At 35.8% G+C, this 23,190-nt stretch overlaps 1 protein-coding gene across 1 annotated transcript in view; it reads left to right on the forward strand.

The window, feature by feature from the left end:
* Positions 1 to 22,389, forward strand: part of LOC141393502 (uncharacterized) — a 115,658-nt gene extending 93,269 nt beyond the window's left edge. The window contains exons 3-6 of the mRNA XM_073966521.1: positions 18,145 to 18,463; positions 18,537 to 18,774; positions 18,832 to 18,994; positions 19,060 to 22,389. Of these exons, the coding sequence (XP_073822622.1) occupies positions 18,145 to 18,463; positions 18,537 to 18,774; positions 18,832 to 18,994; positions 19,060 to 21,894 (3,555 nt within the window). The 3' untranslated portion in view covers positions 21,895 to 22,389. The remainder of the gene's footprint in view (positions 1 to 18,144; positions 18,464 to 18,536; positions 18,775 to 18,831; positions 18,995 to 19,059) is intronic.
* Positions 22,390 to 23,190: the final 801 nt, after the last annotated feature.

Below are 23,190 nucleotides of genomic sequence, written 5' to 3' on the forward strand. Positions count from 1 at the left end.
TCAACAAACAGACCATTTTTTATTCGCGGGGAAGCTGATTGTGTTATCTGTCTAACAAAATATCTCTATTCGTTCAAAAGTTACAGAATTTTGACCAGGAAAGAATGATTCTGAAGCACTGCGCGGCGTGTCTGTCGAACATAACGCAACACAGCAAGTTTATAAAAATTGGTCTCTGAATTTTTTGTGTCAACGACAATTTTCCATTATAGAGCTTTTTTCCGCCCTACAAAATCTCCGCGCTCTTCTGTCAAGCATTTCTTCACAATAACATGTATTTTCTGATTCAAATGAAAATATTTTTATGCTATTGATTTGAATTTATAATAAGAGCGTTAACTCCTAACGTTACAGCCTGTTGTAGTTGCAAATTAAAAAAAATATTTTTAGATGACAGAATTGTGCATATTTGATTTAAGGAATCTGACAATGATTATGTTTCATATGTATAAATTGTTTGTTAAATCTCTCTGATCTCTGACACGCAACAAACATTTGACAGCATTACTGTCAGAATGACACATGTAGATAACAAACATATCAAATGTTTTGCACAAGACCAACTTGCATTAATCAACTGAGGAATATAACGAAATGAAAATTACAAACACACAATCATATTATTGCCAAATATCCAGAGTATTATGAAGTACATATTTCATACAAACATACTTCATGCTGAACCAGAATCAAATTGTATCTTGTTGGAATATCTTCCAACTGTCATAAAATAAAATGTTAGGCAATATGTACGAAAAAATGTGGTATACTTTTTTCCTAACTGTTTTGCTTGGTAGGGCCTCTCCTCCTCCTCCATCTTTGAATGTTAAGCTATAGCAAAAGATTTTATCATAACAAGAGAAATTTAACGTTAGTCAAATCTATTGTTCTTTCTTCCCTTCTTCTTCTCCTTCACCTCTTTGGACCATAAATTTATGGATTGAAAAAAAATCACAAAAATAAAACAAACAAATAACACCTTACTAACCAATTTGTTGTTGTTGTGTTGTTTTAAATGTGAATGGCTTCAAATGTAGAAACATACCAATGGAAAAGGCAAACGCATTTTGGTGGTGATATTCTTCGTTACCAGCTAAGAACTCTAATAATAGCTTAGACCCGCTAACATGGTGAGGTGAATGACTTTTTCACAACAAAATATTAAAAAAAAACCAGTATGAATGAGCAGCTGTTTTAAAGTTAACAGCTGATTTCATGCTCTTAAATAGTTACAGTTAAGAGGAATTCATTGCAAGAACTCCAAAAGAAAGAGAAACTACAATTTAAAATCTAAATTTTAGAACAGGTAACCAATCAGAACTGTTCTTAGTTATTTTCTCTCAATGCAATATCCGATGGTCTCTTAAGTGTGCCCCTTCTTTTGTTTACATTTTCTGACCAAACTCAAACACCTGTTTTTTTATTCCATTAAGATAAAAATAATAACGTAGGCCGGATAACCGTGTGCTGCACATGCGCATACCCAAATTCTGGTTTTGTTTGAATGTTTGAAATAATTGATAGTTTTGCTTAGAAAAATAATAGAATTCTAGTTGTTTGGTCAGGGTATCTGGTGTTATGTAATGTGTTTTGTTAACAAACATATACTGTGGAATGCAAATACTGCAGCATACAGCATAGCCACGGAATTGTAAAACCAATTATAATAGTGTTTACATAGGTTATCAACATTCGATTCTTCCGTTTGAACAAGATTCAGGAAATTGTATGTAAATGTGAAAATATTTTCTACATTTAGAACAAAATTGGAGCATACATACATCTCTTGAGGATATATTGTGGATATAATTTTTGGGCATAAAAAGATAACAAATAATACCGCCCGTTTTCCTATAATATGCTGCACGAAAATCTCAACGTCGGATTAAGCAGATCGATCTGTGAGTATGCATATCTAATAGAATAATTGCGAACGGTTCAAGAAAACGGTACAAGTTTTTTGTTAAATTTATATTTGTCAAATTAATTTCAGATGATTCACAGCGCTATTAGTTTTCTAGTGATATACCTATAAGCTATATCGACAATTTTTTATTAAGTTCTCGACAAAACAAGGTAATTTTAATGTTACATATTTAATATGGTTGCGAGTCCTCTATATATTCAAAAGATTATATGAAATGTACTGAAATAACTTACAAAAATTTACCTCCAAAGATGCAGTTAAATCACACATTCAAGTGATCTGGATGCACATCAATTTTTGTATTGTCACTCATTCTTTTTACAAGAGCTTGACCCCGAAAAGATGCATTCCATTTCATATCCTAAGCATGACATTTTCACTAATCCTTAGGACTGAATTTTCACCAAACCTTTGGCTTAGTATTTTCACTAAACCTTTAGGTAAGGATATGATGCAGACCGTTTTATTTTCACAGTACGTATTGTGATTGGCTACTTTGGATTGCATTTAAAGCCGTTACGGGCTTCTTTGCAAAGAAGTATAGTGACGGCGCCCATTGAGTTGTTTTTGCATTTGCTTCGCTCTCTCACTTACACTTACAATGACAACAACCAATAAACATTATGTGGTTGTTGTTTTCTTCACCCATACATACCCACATACTAAAACATTGATGGAAATTCTTGGGCGAAGCTGATTTAAAGACATTCTTCGGAATGTTCTTAATCAGTTTCAAGATACAATAAAAATCCAAGCCATTAAAAAATATGCGAGAATAAATAAGAAGTCTCAATTTATTTCAATCGCAATTGATTCAAACATCATTTCAGTTTTCGACATGGACTCCAACAGCACTCTATTTGGACATTTTCTTAGTCACTTGTATTTTTTATTTTTGGAATGTTTACACGCGTTTCTGTGTTTGGTGGAAATAATGTCGCTACTTGTAGGGATCTACAAACGACATCATCCGGATATTGCTAAAATGTAAGAAATGAATGTCATCCCTTGGACGGTATCCGTAAGTAGAGTTGGGCAATCTAGTTCCCGGAGCGGATCGATCTTTCAAGTTCCTTTTCCCAAAAGGAACTAGTTCCTTAAAGTAGTTCCATAGTTCCAAATAGTTCCGAGACCGAAATAGTTCAACAATCTTTCTCTTTCATCGTTCTTTTCGTTCCAAATAGTTCCGATACCGAAATGTTTTCATTGTTTGGTGGATAAATTGACATAAAAATAAATAAATTGCAGCGAACAAACAGCAACAACGAAAGATCGACGTAGGCGTTAAATTGAAGGAACGAGAAAAACGAAAAGAACTATATGAACTAAAGGAACTATATAAACGCAAGAGCTGGATATAGTTCCAATAGTTTCTTGACTGGAATAGTTCCTTGGAACTAGTTCGTTCCGGAACTACACAACTCTATCCGTTTTCGCGACTCCGTTTTAAGCATTACTGCCGAGAAAGCCTTAGTTTATATTGCACAACTTCCAATTTATTTTCCTGGGTGCAAGGATCGGCTAATGTGAAGTTAATGTGAGTTAGAAGGACGATCTTACAGAAGACATGTTTTTTCTCACGCATAAATATAACGCAATTTTCTCATGAATTAAAGGGTGTAGACAGGCTCGTGTCACGATCGTGATACTAAACAACAACTAAGTACTTTAGTGACGACTAAGTACTAAACACTTTAGTTATTGTTGTTTAGTGTCACGATCATGACTCGCCCTCATATCAGTATCAACATTAACATAGAAACAATGCCAACCACGAGGTCATATATTCGTATTAAGCACTTTCGTTTTTAGCGTCAAGATTCTCGTCCAACACCTTTCTTCCTAATACCAGTGCATTGTTTTCCATACAGCCTTATGGTAATCGCAAGCACTGCTAATTATACCCTCAGCCTTTAGGCTAAAGAGGGTATTTACACTTTGATACGGCCAAAAATGTGCCTCATCGAAATAATGGTTTTAGACCCCAAGTATGTTTGTACGATATCCGTTTCAGACAATTTTGGTCGATCTAGCAATGTCCGTCCGTCTGTCTAGCTGGTGCGCACGATAACTCTCGAAGGGATCAATCGATTCGATTCAAATTTTGGGTGTCGAAATATTTTGTCCAGATTTGATTTAAGTTCGAAGATGGGCCATATCGGTCCACTCCTTCAGGTACCTCCCCCACAAAAGTTCAAAAATGTTCTGAAAATTTTTCCGCACGATAACTCTTGAAGGGAGTAACCGAATTAGTCCATACTTTGCACATCGTGACATTTCTACCAGACATAGATGAGGTTCCAATATGGACCCTATTAGTTCACTCTTTCGGGTACCTCCCACACAAAATTTTGCTTAAGTGCAGTTTAAGGCCTGCTCTCGAATCGCTTTAATTCATGTTGCAGCCACGTGTATTCACTACCCTCATAACGACGATATATTCTTTTTCAAGAGCAAGTCCATATATCCTCAGAAATCAGCACGAAAACTGCAAACAACCCATATAGTAGTTGGAGCGCACGATAACTCTCGAACGGATCAACATATTTGGTTAAAATGTTGGGTCTTTCAATATTTTGTCCAAACTTAGTTTAAGTTCGAAGATAGACCATATCGGTCCACTCCTTCCGGTACCTCCCCCACAAAGGTTCAAAATTTTTCGACAAGATTGTGGGCATGATAACTCTAGGAGGGAGCAACCGAATTGAGCCAAACTTTGCTATTGGTAATATTACTTCCAGACATAGATCGTGTTCTAATATGGACTATATCGATCCACTCATTTGAGTACCTCCCACACAAAATTTGGAAAAAGTATAGTTTAACAACTCCTCTCTGATCTTATTAATTTATGATGCAGCAGGTTGCACTTGCGGCCCCTGTTACGACGATGTAATTTTTTTTCGTGGGCAAGTCCATACTTCCTGAGATAATGATCCAAAAAGGTCCAGAAATCCTACCGGCACCACCTAAACTGGCTAATGTGTAAAATAACCCTTTAAGAGAGAAATCGATTTAGCTCAAACTTTGTAAATTGAAAAGTAAAATTGTAATATATTTAAATTCAGAAAATTAAGTACAACATATTTAATTATATAGTCTGTAAGGAAAATATCCATAGACTAATAAAGAAAAAATATTTCCTACAGATTTGTATTAGGTCCGAATATGTACTACATCGGATCACTCCTATGGGTACACCCTACCCAAAGTTTGGAAAAATTGCACTCGTCTTGGATCATTCTGAATTTTGTTGCAACATGTAGTTTTTTGCGGCCCTTTCCATCCTGGAAAATTTTCCCAACAGCTAAAAAAACCTACAGAAGTATTGTGTTAACTTTTTTTCTTCTGGTACGTGGGTATATCTCAGTCGGCTCAGCTGACTGATACTTTCTTACTTGTTTTCATACATTTATCTGTCATTTTTCTCATGATCTCCCTTCAGAAACTCCGCATAGTGATGAGTTGCAACCACCTTTTAGGGATCCGTTGGCATTCCATATGAATATATTGGTACGGAATTAAGGTTTAACTTAGCCCCGTGTAGACGTTGTTTTATTGCCCGACACGATTTGTACCAAATAAAACGAGTGCTCGTTTTAGATTACGATTTTACAATGCTTTATTAACTTCACTTCAGTTATTCACGCAAGGGGCCACCGTGCAAAGGTATGCATACCTGCCTTGCGCGCTGAAGGTCGCAGGTTCGATTCCCCGGCCAGGCAACATCAAAAATTTCCGACATTTCCTGAATATTTCAGCTATGTAAAACTTCTCTACAAGTGGTGCCTTAAGAAACGCCGTTCGGTCCCATATCATTGAGCTAATATGAATTGGGGTGCACTCATTGACATGAAATTATATTATACTGACCCATGTTTGTGGAACAATTATATTATACTGACCCAAGACTTCAGTTCACTTAGTTTACACTTTATTTACACTGACGGTTTAAAGTCGCGATTTATTTGCGTGTCCGCTTATACATAGACTGTTCGAGTCTCCTTAATCTGGGAGGTTCTTCAATGTTCAGACGAAATGCTTACCGATACAGACCGGTGAGTGTAAACAACTAATGGGGCTGTGGTAGTAAATAAGGGAGAGGAGAATGGGATACAATATCACAATGTAGAAGCATAATTGAATAGTCAACATAAATAGAGAGAAAGAGTACAACAACAATAGGTAAGTAAACATTGTAATTTAAGACTAAATATAAGGTCACATTAGGCAAATATTTGCTCCAGCGACCGGCAGTGTGCGCTTAGTGAGAGCAAGTGCGCAGAAAATTTCAATGCATTATTTACGCTCACTTGCTCTTAGTAAGCGCACACTGCCGGTCGCTGGAACAAATATTTGCCTAATGTGACCTTAGCTTAAGCGATAATTTCAGAATTGCAGTAAACTCTATATATTGGCTGTTGCAAAATTGAATAGTCGAAATAAATGAAAGAAAGAAATAGAGAATTGAAAGCGCAAAACAATAACATTAGCAAAACAAACACAGAAAAGTAGTGATGTGAATTCTATATAGTAATTGTTGTTGAAAATTTACGTTCTTAAATTAGCAGAAATTCGTCTAAATTAATTGAAATACACCAGTTACTTTTGTAACAATATTAAATACTTTCATTTGCAATAAATCGCTCTATTCTTTGACTGAATTTTAAACCGATAGTAGTTCTGGGAAATGTTTCTCTCAAGCTATTTGATAGGATATGGTCATTCAGTTTGTTGAGTAGTGTTGTGGACAAAAGTCCACTTCCATTAAAAAAGTCAATGAATTCACGTTGATGTCTTGGAGGCAGTAGGTAGCAAATTCGTTTTTCACATTATTATATATTAATATTTATTAGTTTGTTAGGTATCACAGCTAACGTCTGATCCTGGATTTAATCTATTACCTATCCGAATTGAACTTATTCAATCTTTGTATCTCACACGACGACAAGTTATAAATAAATGCACACTTTAATTTCTGTTGAATATGAATCCTACTTTTAAAATTCAAAATACCATACCAAAGATCATAACTGACACTGATACGACAAGACCAAAGGACATAATATGAAAAAGTCATTCAACCACAAAAATGTTGTTTCTAAGCATGCATCCATCCATTCATCCATTCACATAACTTATCTGTATCCCTCATTGGAGAGTATATCGAGATAATGACTCATAAGGAGTATAAACAGTTGATGACGACGATGATGATGATGATGATGATGAAAAACTCAAACTAAAGACCAAAAGCTGACGAGACAAAAACCAGAGACAATAAATAAACAAAGGTGTGGTTTAAACTTTTGTTGTAGCACCGACAATAGTTATTGCCGGTGGTTGACAGCAATGTTGTGTTTAGAAATTGTTACTCAGTTTGGAAAAAATTTAAAGATAAAGAAAATATCCCAAATAAACAAAACCATAAAGAAGAACTGTTTATGTTTGGGCACGGAACCATTTACATATAAGCAAGTAACTTTCAGGTGGAAACAATAACAAAAATTACACTATGATACACTTGACTAAATTAAACATTAGTATCTACTTAGCATTTTGAGATAAGCAATGCAATTGGGTCATAAATATATCCCTATGTAATTGTTCTCATTTTCCATTACCACCGTAACATATTTAATATTACTCTTAAACCAAATGTGATTCTATGTTGATATATCACTAGCCAATGACTTATCATCATTGAATGTTGACAAACCACATATCCATATATGGATACTTTATTTGAATTTATCTTTATTAAAAGTCCATGACAGGCAACATTTTTTGCCTCGTTTCCTGAGGAGCAGAGATGGAAACCTTTCAATGAAAAATCCAAATAAAAAATTACACCGATCTACATCAATATATTCTTGGGAAGGTATCGAATAAGATACGCAGGGGACTGCCAAGGGCACCTACGATTACACACCACTTTAATTTAAACTGTGACGTTTTGCCATCCCTGCAAAATGTATTAAAAAGTTAACAAACAAATCAGTAGGAAAAGGCAACAAACAAAACGAGAGCCCAAGCTAAGAGGCATCATGAGATTTAGATAAGCAACGCAATTGCGTAAACCTTAAAATGAAAACTCCAACCATATGGTCGAGATTTAATATATAGTACGTTGAAAATATTAAATTTAAGTCTGCACCATGGCCACAAAAACAAAAACACCAGATGAATAGATGGATGACTGACTGACTGGCAGTACTAACGGAAGCCTGTCGAGATAAATATGAATGTATATGCAAATAGTTAGGAAGATGGATGGTAAAAGAAGAAGAGCTTGGTACTTTTAGTGATTCTACACAGCCTAGCACTTAAGCCACCACAAAACTTTGAATGGAGCATTCACAATGGTTAAGAGGAACACTCTGAGGAGACACACGGTGTAAGCAAGCATGATGAACAACACACAAAAATATATATCTTCATACCTTTAACATTGTTTGGCTACAATACAAATAAACAAGAAGAACCGGCAAATATTCAGATAGGCTGACAGACTGATGGAACGAACAAAAGCTGCCAGAGATACATTCATATACAATTTCAACGGCTAGAAGATTGTGAGCCGGCTGGTAACTAACTATCGAGACACTTGTTTAGATGGATGCGTATTCTATAGACTGTGAAAGTAACAACAAGAACAAGAACAACAGCAATACAAAACCGCTAAGAGAACAATACAACGTACGTAAATATGTATACTCTAGATACGACATCTACGTTCATACAAAAATATTTTATGGTATTTGTTTAAATTGAATGTGTGCGTATAAGTTCAATGAACTGCCAAGAGCAGTGCGCCCAGAACCAAGTAAATGATAGCCATGCTCTGCATCTTCGAATGATGACATCGTCAACATTGACGTCGTAGTGGATGACAAAGAACATGCTGCTCAGTTTCAATAGCAACACATAGTGACGATGATGATGACGATGGCCACCAATGTTGTTGTTGCTCCTCCTCGGGCCATAATTGTTGTGTAGCAAGTTGAATACCAAAAGTATTAGTAGCAACGAGAGTAAAAGCACAACTAAATATTTTTTCACGCTATAATCTGTGTGGTTAACACATTTCAAGTGCAAAAAGGAGGATGAGCAACGAAATAAAAGCAGCCATAGTAAAATATCGTACTTCGGAGAGATCATGGAACGCTGATATTAAATCTAATCAAAATGGCTTGAGGGGGTTACAATCAAAGTTAGGCAAACGCCAGCTTCTGACAATCGTCTAATGCCAACAGTTGTAATCACTAGATGCCAAGCCAGTACTTAACCAGAGAAGCATAATAATGTATCACTTTGACTGCTGCCTCCACACCAACCAACTTCTGCTGATGCTGCTGCTTCAAAAGAAAACATCCAATAGCAAAAAAGAAGACAAGAAAAGCGTACGTCAAGTAACATTAATCTGTGGTTTGTGTATATGTGTTAGTTAGTCTTTATATCATTACTGAACTTACTCTAGATGAACATAGAAGTATATAAAACGTACAACATTATAGTAACCCTGAAGAGAAGAAGTGTAATAACAAACGTACGTTTTGTTTCTAAAGTACGTCATTATATTGCCGGTCTATTGAGAAGTAACAACAAAGTTGGCTGTAGAGCTCCACAGTACACTTGAAAGAAATCTTAAGTAATGAAAATTCGTACTTAATTAAAGATGTTGAAAAAATATGTGAATTTTTTTTTGGTAGTAAGGAAAATTTAATATAATTTAAACATTTATTGGAAATTTTACAAACAGAGTTTTATTTTCAAAACTTCTTTGTATTATGGCATTTCATTCGGACTTTATAGGCCTACTTTTATGTGTGGGCCAACACATACATTTCTACCAACCTTCGTTTTATATAGCCCTCATATAGTAAGACGATATAGGGTGTTATTCTGAACGTGAATTCCCATTTAGTTTTCTTACTCTCCTTCTTAAGCAAAACTCACGGGGAATTGATTACTTACACATAGATCAAAAATATTGTTAATGTGAACATTTAGATTTAGCATTAATAAATATGAATTAAAAAGGGAAATTTTCGTTCAGAAGGCTGATACATTTTTATATTTTTTCGTGGTTTTAATATATTTTATTGTAATGACAGATGATAAGAAATGGCTTACATTTTCAGAGTATTTCAACAATGTGTCATTGCTGTCGTACTAACATGTCCAACATTCATGGGTTAGCGATAAGAAGGAATTCAAAAAAGAATCCTTCATGGGATGATCTTTAATAATAATAGTTTTTTAGAATGCTATGATAACTTTATTATGAATGCATTTTATTCCAATATAGATTTTTTCTCAAACATATTATATGTTCATATATTCACATGTTGTGTTCACACTGAAGTTTTAATATTTCCTGGAACTCAATTAATAACAAAATAATAAAATAATGTTTGATATTATAACTTGTAGTGCTGTTCACAGATGGGACAAGGGATATTTGTCTCATATCAATGAGTGCACCCCGATTTATATTGGCTCAATGATATAGGACCTACTGTTTATCGCCGAGTCCGAACGTCGTGTCTTAAGACACCACTTGTAGAGAAGTTTTATATAGCTGAAATACTAAGCAAATGTCGCCAACATTACTGAGGGGTATTTTGTTACCGTTGAAAATTTGATGTTGTCTGGCCGGGGAATCGAACCCACGACCTTCAGCGTGCAAGGCGGGTGTGCGTACTATTGCACACCGTTGGCACCCACTAAAATATAGCTTTATAATTTAGTACAACAGCTTCTACTACTCTTCCACTGCACGTTTTTATATAGCCCCCATGGAATGGTACCGCCCGATTTTCGGTATTTTTAAGGTTTTAGCCGCGTTCTTCAAACGAAATTGCTAAAATTTAGTATTAAGTCTCCATTGGAGGTATAAATCTACGTTTTCATTTTCGATATTTTAACATTTTTGGCCACATTATACAACAGAAAATTTGCATGTAAAATTTGGTATTTAGTCTCACTTGGGGTTCTAAATATTTCTGCTGGGAATTATTGGTATAGGTCCACGTTTTAATATAGATCTCCATAGATCTGTACCGCCGCACAGTGGTCCCACTTGTATGGAAAGGAGTGTCAAAATAGTTATAATCGAGCTACCGCCTCGAAATCTTAAACTAAATTTACAACAAAATACAATTCTCACAGGCAAAGTCAACAAAAACAGCCTGCAACTTTCGCGAATTCGTTGCAAATGACCCCATATTCCCTGGTCCGATAGGTGAAAAAAATATAAACATAAAATTCACGAGTTTATAAAGAAAAACCAAAAATTGCAATAGTGTCAAAAAATCTTAATATGGTCCGAAATGACGCGATTTTAGAACAAATTGGTCCAGAACGCTTTGATAATGATTTAAATTAGATTACAAAAAAATAAAAATTTTAATGAAAAGCAAATATGTTGTTATCACTGATAAAATTAAAAAATGCATTACAGAACTTCAATGTATTTGGTGCGGAAACTTTTTTCGCGGTAGAGAAAAATTGACACCACATTTCATAATAGTTTTTCATGCTCTACACGGCTATGTGGTGGTATTTTTTGGTTATAGCCCTAATGTACATATGGCGAATAACAAAATTCCTTTACAATTCCATTTGAAAAAAATTAAAAATTTTTTTTACGAGCACATCTACGATTTTTGGTACAGAGGTAAAGGAAAAAAATCCGCTTTCAAATCTGCTCGCGTTCACGAAATTGGCCAATGCGCGCAAAAGTTATAGCGGTTTTTATTCTCATATAAAGAAAAAATATTTAAAAATATCTTTTTTGTTGTTATGAGAAAATGTATGCATAAATTATTAACAGCAGTCCATATCTATTCGTAGATGTTTAAATAGTTATTAAATTTATTATTATTTTCGCGGAAAATCAACAAATAATAAAAAAAATTTGAAGTACATCCAAATTATCCTGTCCCAGAATCCGTACAAACCCTCAAAAAATAAATTAAAGAATATATGCGGAATCTAGACAATGCGTAGAAAAATATGATACCAAATTTATAGAGATTGGGTACATAAATTGCATATTATAGCAACAACAAACGAGAAAAACTTATTGTTGGAAAATATTGTTGCAAATATTTTTTTGGTTTGATTCTAAAAATTAGAAAAAAATATTTGGGAGTTCTCCAACTATTTTGCTAAAATCCCATAGAATAATGAATGTATACAGTTAAAACTTCATCAAAACATATGGTTTACCATCGCGAGAGTTTAACTGATTACTGTGATAACTTATAAGGGTAGGAAATTAAGAGTAATATTGAAATTACAATCATTCAATTAATATTATAATTAAAAAACCTGTTATTCGCGAATTAGTTAAAGTCGGTTGATGCGCATCCGTTTTTGGATACAGCGAATCAATCTCTGTCAAAATTTATGCATATTTCGATGTTTCACTCAGGGGCCATTGTGTGCCACCAGTTGCATCATACACTGCAAAAAACCTTCAAGTTGGTAAAAGTCGCGCAATGTGCATACGATTTTGATGCGCATCCGGTTTCGTCAGCGCCTATCAAAAATACGTCCAAATATACCAATTTTAATTAGATTCCTCAAGAACCGCTGATGTGCCTCCACATTCTATTTTTGGTGAAAAACCCATATTACACGCGAATCTCTGTAATTTATGACACGCGTTTTCGCAAATATTATAATCGCGTATAAAGGATTCCATTTGCGTAAAAAAATTTCAAGAAAATCGCGGTTTAGTACGCGGATTTGTCGAAAAATTTTTTGCTGCTTTTCCTATTTTCAGGGTATCTATATCCGCGGTTTTAGTGGATGGATTCGATCGCGGAAGGTCTCATTAGATCCGTCGCGTAAAAAAACTAAATTCACGCGGGGTACAAAGGAAATTGAATGGCACTTGTAAATTTTAAACGCAAAAAATAGGTTTTTTAAAAAAAATCACGCATCAAATATTGGCCTTTAGACTCCAATTACTAGGATGCTGTAAGGAGCACACTCATGAGATATGCATTAAACGACGTAGAATCACGAGTTTTATAATCCTAATGTGAGTTTTGAATATTATCTTGTTGCGCGTCCGAATTATTAAAACAATTCAAAAAACCCCGAAATTCCGGCTTCAAAATGTCAGCATCAATTTTAGGTGGATGCAGTGGATATATCGAAAAATGATACACTAGTATCATATTGCCCATGAAGTATTCTTTGAGTCTTTCTTTGGGCATATGTCTATAAAATGTAAGGTTAAGCCTAAAATCGGAAGGGAGCATAAAAAACTTGTTGGCTTCAACCCATTTTTACCTATTTTTCTACATTGATGCCAACACAGCTTCCACGTAAATTAATTTTAATGGTCGACCTTATGGGATTCCTCCTAAAACACTTCAGTTTAAAGAATGTATATCATACTATATAGAATATGTTAACAGTTCGCGAATTCTGAAAGGGTGAAACTCGGATTCATCGATTGTAAAAAATTTTTGTTTTTCGCCATATATATTTTCATATTTTCACAGTAATCTCGTCTTGCTCTATAAAAAATTCAATTGGTCGTAGAAGATGATCTTGGCATCTTGTTGGGTCAATTAATTGCGTCATAAAAGTTGAACTAACTATTTTCCAATTTTTTGCGATAAAATAATAGAATTTGGTGATAGCAACGTTTCTGTTTCTGTCAGTTACGCCCAAAGTTCCATTCATGGTTACTATCCGGCTGGATATATTTTGAAGGTTTCGATATAGAATTTAAATCTGTGCTGCTGCAATTGGAATGCAAAAAGCTATCCATTTAAAATATAAAGTCGTCAGTAGAACACTCTAGTGTTATACTATATCAAGAACTTGCAAACTAAAACAGGGTATATCATTGTTAGTTGAAGTCTCTGTATGTGTTTATATCAGAAGTTTTATAATAGTTCCTTTTATTTATATGTGTTTTCTACGCAATCGCGATGCTGATGCTTTTTTATTTTTAAACTGTCCCGTAGGGAAATCTCCCTCCAACCAAATGAGCTATATTTAATAGAATAGTAGCAATTTCGAGGGATATCCATTTGATTTTACGGAGCTTTACACACAGAAGTAAGCGTTGCACAATTTTACACTGCCGCACATCCATGAATAATACTTTTATAATCATTAGAGATACGCATTGCAAAAGAAAAAACTTCATTCCAAAAATGTCTAACTATGAGTAATGGACAAGCCTTAAATTTACTATAGGATATGTATAATTAAGGACAAGTTCTTAAATATGTTTTGGGTATATGACAAGTAAATGAAGCAGTCATGAAGCAAAAACATTCTTAGCCACATTTACAAAATCCGTTAATTGTATAGTCAACGATTAGCAAAGAAATGAGCCAGTACTCGAAAAGATAATCAGCAGATAGGGCCATTACCCTTTTAGCATAAATTCTTCTTAGCAATCAGTTGTTGTAAACATTAAATTGCGTCATAAACAGGAAGCAAAATATTTTTCACAATTATTTACGATAAAAAAATGGCAAATCTTGAAAGAAAAATATTTTGCTAACGTCATGGAACGAAGAAGTAAAACAACCATCAAATCATCGTAAGACGAATGACTTGACTTTAAGACTTAGTGGCGATTTAATATAATTACAGCATCATTTCGATAATGATTGAGCAGAAAATAAAATTGCTTCACTAGAAATGATTTTAATGATTGGTACAAAGAAAAATATATGAAAGTAAATTTAAGTACTGAAACGCGTTTACTTTTTTGTGATAAGAGGAAGAAGTGCGTTCTTCCAATGAAATATCTTCGGCTTAATTCTTACAGAAGACACCTACACGTTCATAAATATCTTACTAGTGAGGACTCACTGTTAAGCAATTCTGGCAAAACTATAAAGTTCATTGGCCGTCTTTCCTTACTCTATCTACGACTAATGTGCTGGGTTTATTTAAAATATGCCAGTGCTGTTGTTGTTTTAGTAATCAAATAACTCACTGCAGATTTATTATTGGGAAAGCCACACTATCTTAAAATAAGAAAACAACAATGTGACTCCAAAACAAGTAAGAAAAGCGTTAAGTTCGGTCGGGCCGAACTTTTATACCCTCCACCACAAATTTCAGCCATTTCGGTGGATTAATGTGGCCACTACCTTCAAAATACCGAAATTCGGAAGGTACCGTTCTATGAGGGCTATATGATGGCGTGGACCTATACCTACAAATTTCTGGGGGAAAGTTTTATACGCCTAAAGAAGACTAAATACCAAATTTCAGCCATATCGGTGTGATAATGAGGCTAAAACGTTCAAAATATCGAAAATCGGGAGATATTGTATTATGGGGGCTATATCAACACGTGGACCTATATAAACATTTTATGGCAGAAATGTTTCTTAGACTCTGACAACACAAAATACAAAGTTACAGCCGATTCTTTGGTCAAATGGGTCTAATACATTCAAAATATATTAAAATGACGCGTACTTTATAAGGGGTCTTATGTGGGGACTATACCAAAACGTGGACCTATATAACCCGACTTCGGTAGGAATGTTTTCTGGCCTCTGAAGACACAAAATACCAAATTACAACCAATTCTGTGGTCAAATGGGTCTAATACATTCAAAATATATTAAAATGACGCGTACTTTATATGGGGCCTTATATGGGGGCTATACCAAAACGTTGACCTATATAATCCAACTTTGGTAGGAATATTTTTTGGCCTTTGGAGACACAAAGTACCAAATTACAACCAATTCGGTGGTAAAATGGGCCAAATATCTTAAAAATTCCTTAAAACGACGACGCGTCACGCGTCATTTTGTATGGGGGCTATACGAAAGCGTGGACCTACATGGCCCGCTTTCAATACCAAAAGTCCTACGTAAATATAACATATTTTCCCAAAATTTCATCAACCTACGTCAATCCGTTCGGACGCTAGAATGATTTCCACAGACGGAAGGACGGACATGGCTATATCGATGTAGAATTGCACGCTGATCAAGAATATATATACTTTGTGGGGTCTACAATGAATACTTCGAGTAGTTACAAACGTAGTGACAAACTTAATATACCCCCATCCTATGGTGGAGGGTATAATAAGGAAAGCCAACATATAAGGCATGTTCACGTTCTCATAAACTCTTAAAAGTTTTCAAATTTATTAATGAAAACAATTTTAAAATTTTCAAAAATGGATTCTTACAGCCTCTGTAGCAAAACAATATTATGTATATGGCGAATAACAAAATTCCTTTACAATTCCATTTGAAAAAAATTAAAATTTTTTTTTACGAGCACATCTACGATTTTTGGTACAGAGGTAAAGGAAAAAAATCCGGTTTCAAATCTGCTCGCGTTCACGAAATTGGCCAATGCGCGCAAAAGTTATAGCGGTTTTTATTCTCATATAAAGAAAAAATATTTAAAAATATCTTTTTTGTTGTTATGAGAAAATGTATGCATAAATCGTTAACATCAGTCCATATCTATTCGTAGATGTTTAAATAGTTATTAAATTTATTATTATTTTCGCGGAAAGTCAACAAATAATAAAAAAAATTTGAAGTAAATCCAAATTATCCTGTCCCAGAATCCGTACAAACCCTCAAAAAATAAATTAAAGAATATATGCGGAATCTAGACAATGCGTAGAAAAATATGATACCAAATTTATAGAGATTGGGTACATAAATTGCATATTATAGCAACAACAAAAGAGAAAAACTTATTGTTGGAAAATATTGTTGCAAATATTTTTTTGGTTTGATTCTAAAAATTAGAAAAAAATATTTAGGAGTTCTCCATCTATTTTGCTAAAATCCCATAGAATAATGAATGTATACAGTTAAAACTTCATCAAAACATATGGTTTACCATTGCGAGAGTTTAACTGATTACTGTGATAACTTATAAGGGTAGGAAATTAAGAGTAATATTGAAATTACAATCATTCAATTAATATTATAATTAAAAAGCCTGTTATTCGCGAATTAGTTAAAGTCGGTTGATGCGCATCCGTTTTTGGATACAGCGAATCAATCTCTGCCAAAATTTATGCATATTTCGATGTTTCACTCAGGGGCCATTGTGTGCCACCAGTTGCATCATACACTGCAAAAAACCTTCAAGTTGGTAAAAGTCGCGCAATGTGCATACGATTTTGATGCGCATCCGGTTTCGTCAGCGTCTATCAAAAATACGTCCAAATATACCAATTTTAATTAGATTCTTCAAGAACCGCGGATGTGCCTCCACATTCTATTTTTGGTGAAAAACCCATATTACACGCGAATCTCTGTAATTTATGACACGCGTTTTCGCAAATATTATAATCGCGTATAAAGGATTCCATTTACGTAAAAAAATTTCAAGAAAATCGCGGTTTAGTACGCGGATTTGTCGAAATAATTTTTTGCTGCTTTTCCTATTTTCAGGGTATCTATATCCGCGGTTTTAGTGGATGGATTCGATCGCGGAAGGTCTCATTAGATCCGTCGCGTAAAAAAAACTAAATTCACGCGGGGTACAAAGGAAATTGAATGGCACTTGTAAATTTTAAACGCAAAAAATAGGTTTTTTAAAAAAAATCACGCATCAAATATTGGCCTTTAGACTCCAATTACTAGGATGCTGTAAGGAGCACACTCATGAGATATGCATTAAACGACGTAGAATCACGAGTTTTATAATCCTAATGTGAGTTTTGAATATTATCTTGTTGCGCGTCCGAATTATTAAAACAATTCAAAAAACCCCGAAATTCCGGCTTCAAAATGTCAGCATCAATTTTAGGTGGATGCAGTGGATATATCGAAAAATGATACACTAGTATCATATTGCCCATGAAGTATTCTTTGAGACTTTCTTTGGGCATATGTCTATAAAATATAAGGTTAAGCCTAAAATCGGAAGGGAGCATAAAAAAACTTGTTGGCTTCAACCCATTTTTACCTATTTTTCTACATTGATGCCAACACAGCTTCCACGTAAATTAATTTTAATGGTCGACCTTATGGGATTCCTCCTAAAACACTTCAGTTTAAAGAATGTATATCATACTATATAGAACATGTTAACAGTTCGCGAATTCTGAAAGGGTGAAACTCGGATTCATCGATTGTAAAAAATTTTTGTTTTTCGCCATATATATCATATCATACCATTCTAACAAAACTTTTATTAAATAAATATTTTCGTTTTCGCTTTCTTTGCAGTCCAATGACTATACATACCAAAACACACTGGGAAGGCGTTCCACATTGGGCGCCTACTATCACATGAATAATCAGCCTTCGTACAGTACAGACAATCTAACAACCACTCCATATGGCTACAACAGTTCTTGGGGCATGTGGAGAGATGGACGGAATTTAGCGCCCTCAACCTTTTCCGCAAAACCACATTTGCACTATCAAAAGACCAGATCGTTTTCAATAATTCTAACCACAGCGGCATTTATAGTGCTACTGGCAGTGATATCCATTGCCGGTTTGGCATTCTATTTTAGTTCCATTAAGGGCAATATGGAGGATCGTAAGTTGGAAATAGAAACATATCTTTTTTTATAAGTTGCCAAGTTTCTATGTTTATTTTATAATCTTTCCAGCTGTCTTGGGATTTGAGGGTACCTTCCGCATTGCCAAAGGTGATATGTTTTCTACAGGTCTTAAATATAATCACACTGCCTCGTATAAGCAAAAAATAGAATTTTATAAACGCTTTGTGGATAGAGCTTTAATTGATCAGGGTTTACAACCCATACGAACCGATGTTTGGGGCTTTGGAGAGGGACCCTTGATAAAAGTGAACTTCCGAGCCTTCTTTGATGTTAGAAAATTGCCTAAGTAAGTTGAATATAATCCCCGATTTTTCCTTTTATCCACAGTCTAATTTGCTTCTAGGAATATACACAATGTAGAGGAATATATTAAAGAGGCCATCTTCTTGGAAACCACCACCGCAAAATCGTTGTACAAATCATTACGCATTGATGCTGATTCCGTAGAGGTGAAACGTATATTGGATGAACAAGTCGTCAAGTCAGCCTCATTGTTTAAGGATGCGGTATGTTTAAACCAGCAACAGCAACACGCTCATGTTCTCAATTTTAACACCTCCCCCTTTTTTAGCACACCGTGCCCACCAGTCAAACGCAATTGGAGAAACGTTTAATGAAGAAAGGTGGCAGTCCACCCGCGCTCATTAACAAACCTTCTGGTAAAAGCAGGACGACAGCCAAGCCTCATTCGCCAGATGATGAACCTGATGTTGATGTCGAAAATGCCCCCGTTATTCAAGGCTCTTTCGAAGGATCCTTTGAAATAACCAAAACTGATGCTGATATATCACGCAAGAAGACCACACCCACCAGAGCTTATGGACACAGCAGCAGTTTGGCACCCAAGACAGTCACCCCATATGCTCTCAGAGTGAAACCCAAAAAGCCAGGAATTGAAAAACTTACCACAATTCTGCCACAATCTCAACCAACTACCAGCAAAATGACAACCACAAGCAGTAGCAGTACCACAACAACAACAACCACAACTCCAGCTCCCACCACTACCACTACGAAAAGGACAACGACAACAACAACCACCACAACACCAAGCCCTACGACAACCACACCAACAACCACCACAACACCTGCCACGACAACAACAACATCAACTACAACTACCACAACAACAACAAAACCAACCACATCTCGACTTCCTACATCCTCGGTTCCATTCAATCACTTCACCTACCCCTCAATTGTATCATCGTCGCATCCTCCTCAAGTGTTACCAAAATTAGATCAAAATCTTTTCACTTCGGTGCCAGTTTTAGATACCCAACCCTGGAGACCAATACATCGCGAAGTACCCGAATTTTTGCCTGGTCCACCACCTTCGTTCCCAACCAAAACATTACCCACAGTATTCCAATCCACACCATTACCACCCATTGCCATCAACGAAGAGCCGCCTCGAAGACGTATTGATGAAATTGAATTGCCTTTCTTACCCGAGGAACCCAGACCACCAAAACCAGCCTTAGATCCTTACACACCCAATTTCTTTGGCCCAGCCTATAGAAAACCCGAAATGTCAAGTGAAACTAAAAATCCTCAAGAGATGATGTTCTACCACAGTTTTGGAAATCCAGTTTTCATGCCAGCATCGGAAAGCATTGAACGTTTGGGGGTAGGATCCTCCGTACAGCCACATCCCTTACCCGTTCCTCTTATTGATGATGTAGTAATACCACCATTTAAGCCCCTGACGCCTGGTTTGGCATCACAAAATAAACTGCATTTTGAAATTCCTGCAGGAAATGATAAATTCGAACATTTGGGTGATGGAATACTGGCCAAGAAACCGGAAAATGTAACTCAAAAATCCGATGATAAGATTGATATGCCCACAACAACAACCACTACCACCACCACCGGAAATATTGTCTCCACAAGGAAAAAAGAACAGTTTGAACCCACTGTAAAACCCATGCAAGATGAAATGGATAGTTCCTCGGTAACATCGGAGCTGGCGGATAAAATAGGAGAATTCTTTATGGATTGGCTGGATTTGCCTAAGGATGAGGTCAAATCCAAACAGGAACAACCACTTGAGTCTCGTGTTGAACCGGAAGAAGATTCCTTCACGACATCAAGTAAAGAAGCTGAACCTGAAACCGAATCCACAGAAATGTCAAGTACAACAAACCAAATATCCCAAGAAGAATCATCCACCACAACGACATCTACTTCAGCATCCACTGGTAAACCAAACTTTTTAAATCTGAAAGAATTGATTTTACAACGTAACCAAATGGCCAATCAAAGAAAAAGAACAGATGCAACAACACCAATTGTAAGCTCAGCGGTGACAACCGAGAAACATACTACCACAACTTTAGCTCCAACCATTACAACTACAACACAAAAAGCCTCCACGACCACCACCAAACGTATCAAGTATCGTCCTAGCAATAGTAAACCACCTGTCATGTTGGATGATTCCAATCTCTTCCCCTCCCATTCTAAATGGGAATTTGTCAACAGTTCAGCAGCTAATCATTTTGGCCACACTGGCAACATGCGCAAGGTTTTCAATACCACCCTACAAGCTTGGGTATCCGAAGATGTGGAGAAGACAGAGAAATCGGAATCGGAGACCTTGGACGATATAAAGAACAAAATCAATAATGCCAGCAATATTCAAGATATTTCCTTCATATTCGATACTTTGGCATCTAAGTTAGGTATAACAACAAGTCTACCAACGAAGGAGCCACCATTTTCACACAACAAATTGAAACAGTCACAGAAAAATGAGTCTCGAATTAAAGCCAGCAGCAGTACAACAATGAGGACGACACCAACAACTAGTACAACATTACATACACAAACAACAACAACAACAACAACAACAGCAAAGACAACAACTGCAGCAACAACAACAAGGAGAGCTACCACCACAACACTCCCACCCCCTGCTTTTAGTGCTACCTCCGAGGAGGATGATCTTCTAGCATTGGAAATGAGAAGAGAACCATTTATAAAACCAATGTCCAGCTTTATTGAAGACACCTCTGCCGAAGGCGTGGGAGCCGCTATTCCTGTGGTGGGCGAGGCCGAAGTTGAAGTTATAGATCCCACTAAATATGAAGAAATGTTGAAATCTTCACATTTTGCCGATGCCACAACTACTGAAACTACGCCCAAATTGGTAACACTACTGCCGGTAAGATCCAACTCCGGCATTCGCACCTACAGACCTTTTGTAGATACTGGAAGAAGCTCATCCTCGTCATCCATTGAGTCCACATCAGCCACAAATACAAATCCCACAGCTACAACATCTAAAAAGCAACCCACATCTAGACCCAGTATTACGCGTCGAAAACACGTCAATCAAAGTCGACGATTTCCACCTGCAGAGGCTGTAATACGCGGTGGTCTTAAGGTTACCGTTAAATAGACGCACACACCAAACCTCACAAAACTACATACTTTTATAAGAAACTACATTTCAATGCTATTATTTGTAAAACTGTTTATTTCCGTATGCAATGTAAACCTTTTTCGATTTCGAATAGAGGTTTGGTGATTATCTCCCAATATTTAGATATAAGCGAAGACTAGTATTGACTATTGAGGAACGACAACTTGTTCTGGTGTTAATTTTGCAATTCCCCGCCTCAATACCAGAATGACTTGAAGTACGCTCAATTCAGAAATTAGTAGTAATTTATTTATAAGCGAAAAGCAAAAAATATTCTAAAAATTATTTTAATTCTTTCATTTAGTTTAGTTGTGTTAAGTATATAAATTTGATCATTCCAAATTGTTAATTATATTCAAATGAATGCAATTTCTAATTATATTTTTGTAATTATTTCAATACTGCACTTTAACTATATTATGTAAATTTGTATAAACAATGATTTATTATAATAAAGATTTTTTAAATGTATAAATGTCTACAATCTTTGCTAGCCTGGTCAATGGTCAGTAATATGTATTTTGTGATCCACGGACAATCTAAACAAGCCACTGCTCGACATACTAGCCCAAAAAGGGCTGTCACCATAATCCTCATACCTACCAAGTTTATAATCTTCTTTTAAATTTTCCCTCCATATTTTTACGCTCATCAGTTATTTGGCATATTAAAGTTTCGACAACTTGTTTTGCTAATTTTTTCCTCTCCTTCTGACAAATTTTTTGAAATTATCTTGGCATTGCTCACTTACTTCCGTTTCCGGTTGTAGATTTTTGTGTGTACGTTGGTTTCTTGTTTTTGGCACTGGCACTGGCACCGCTCTTCTACTATACCTTTTCCCTTTTCTTCCATGTTAGAGTATTGGTAATGCAGCAGCATTGACGCTGTATGTTTGTCCGAATGTCGAGTGTTTTGTACATGCCATTGGTAACACCTGACACTGCTGATAGTGCTAACTAGCTGTCAATGATCAAATGATGGCAAAAAGAGCATTCAAGTTTACACCGATATCTACCACTACATTGCCACTTAACTGTCAGGCTCTCCACTTACTGCGATACTCCAACCAACCAAACGAACATTATCATGGTGGTCACAGAGTTGTTGAGTTGAGCAGCAGGAACAACCAACCAACCAATGGCATGACTCCTTGGGATGCCTGTGAGTGGCGGTTACAAATACTGATGGCCCAAGAGTTGAGCAGAATTACTCGGGTTGCACTGCTGCTGTTGGTAGCTACTTTGTACTCGGATAACATTCGCAAGTTCATGC

This window comes from Musca autumnalis, unplaced genomic scaffold, assembly GCF_047663935.1.
Source record: "Musca autumnalis isolate F117 unplaced genomic scaffold, ASM4766393v1 scaffold_2, whole genome shotgun sequence".
Taxonomy (NCBI): domain Eukaryota; kingdom Metazoa; phylum Arthropoda; class Insecta; order Diptera; family Muscidae; genus Musca; species Musca autumnalis.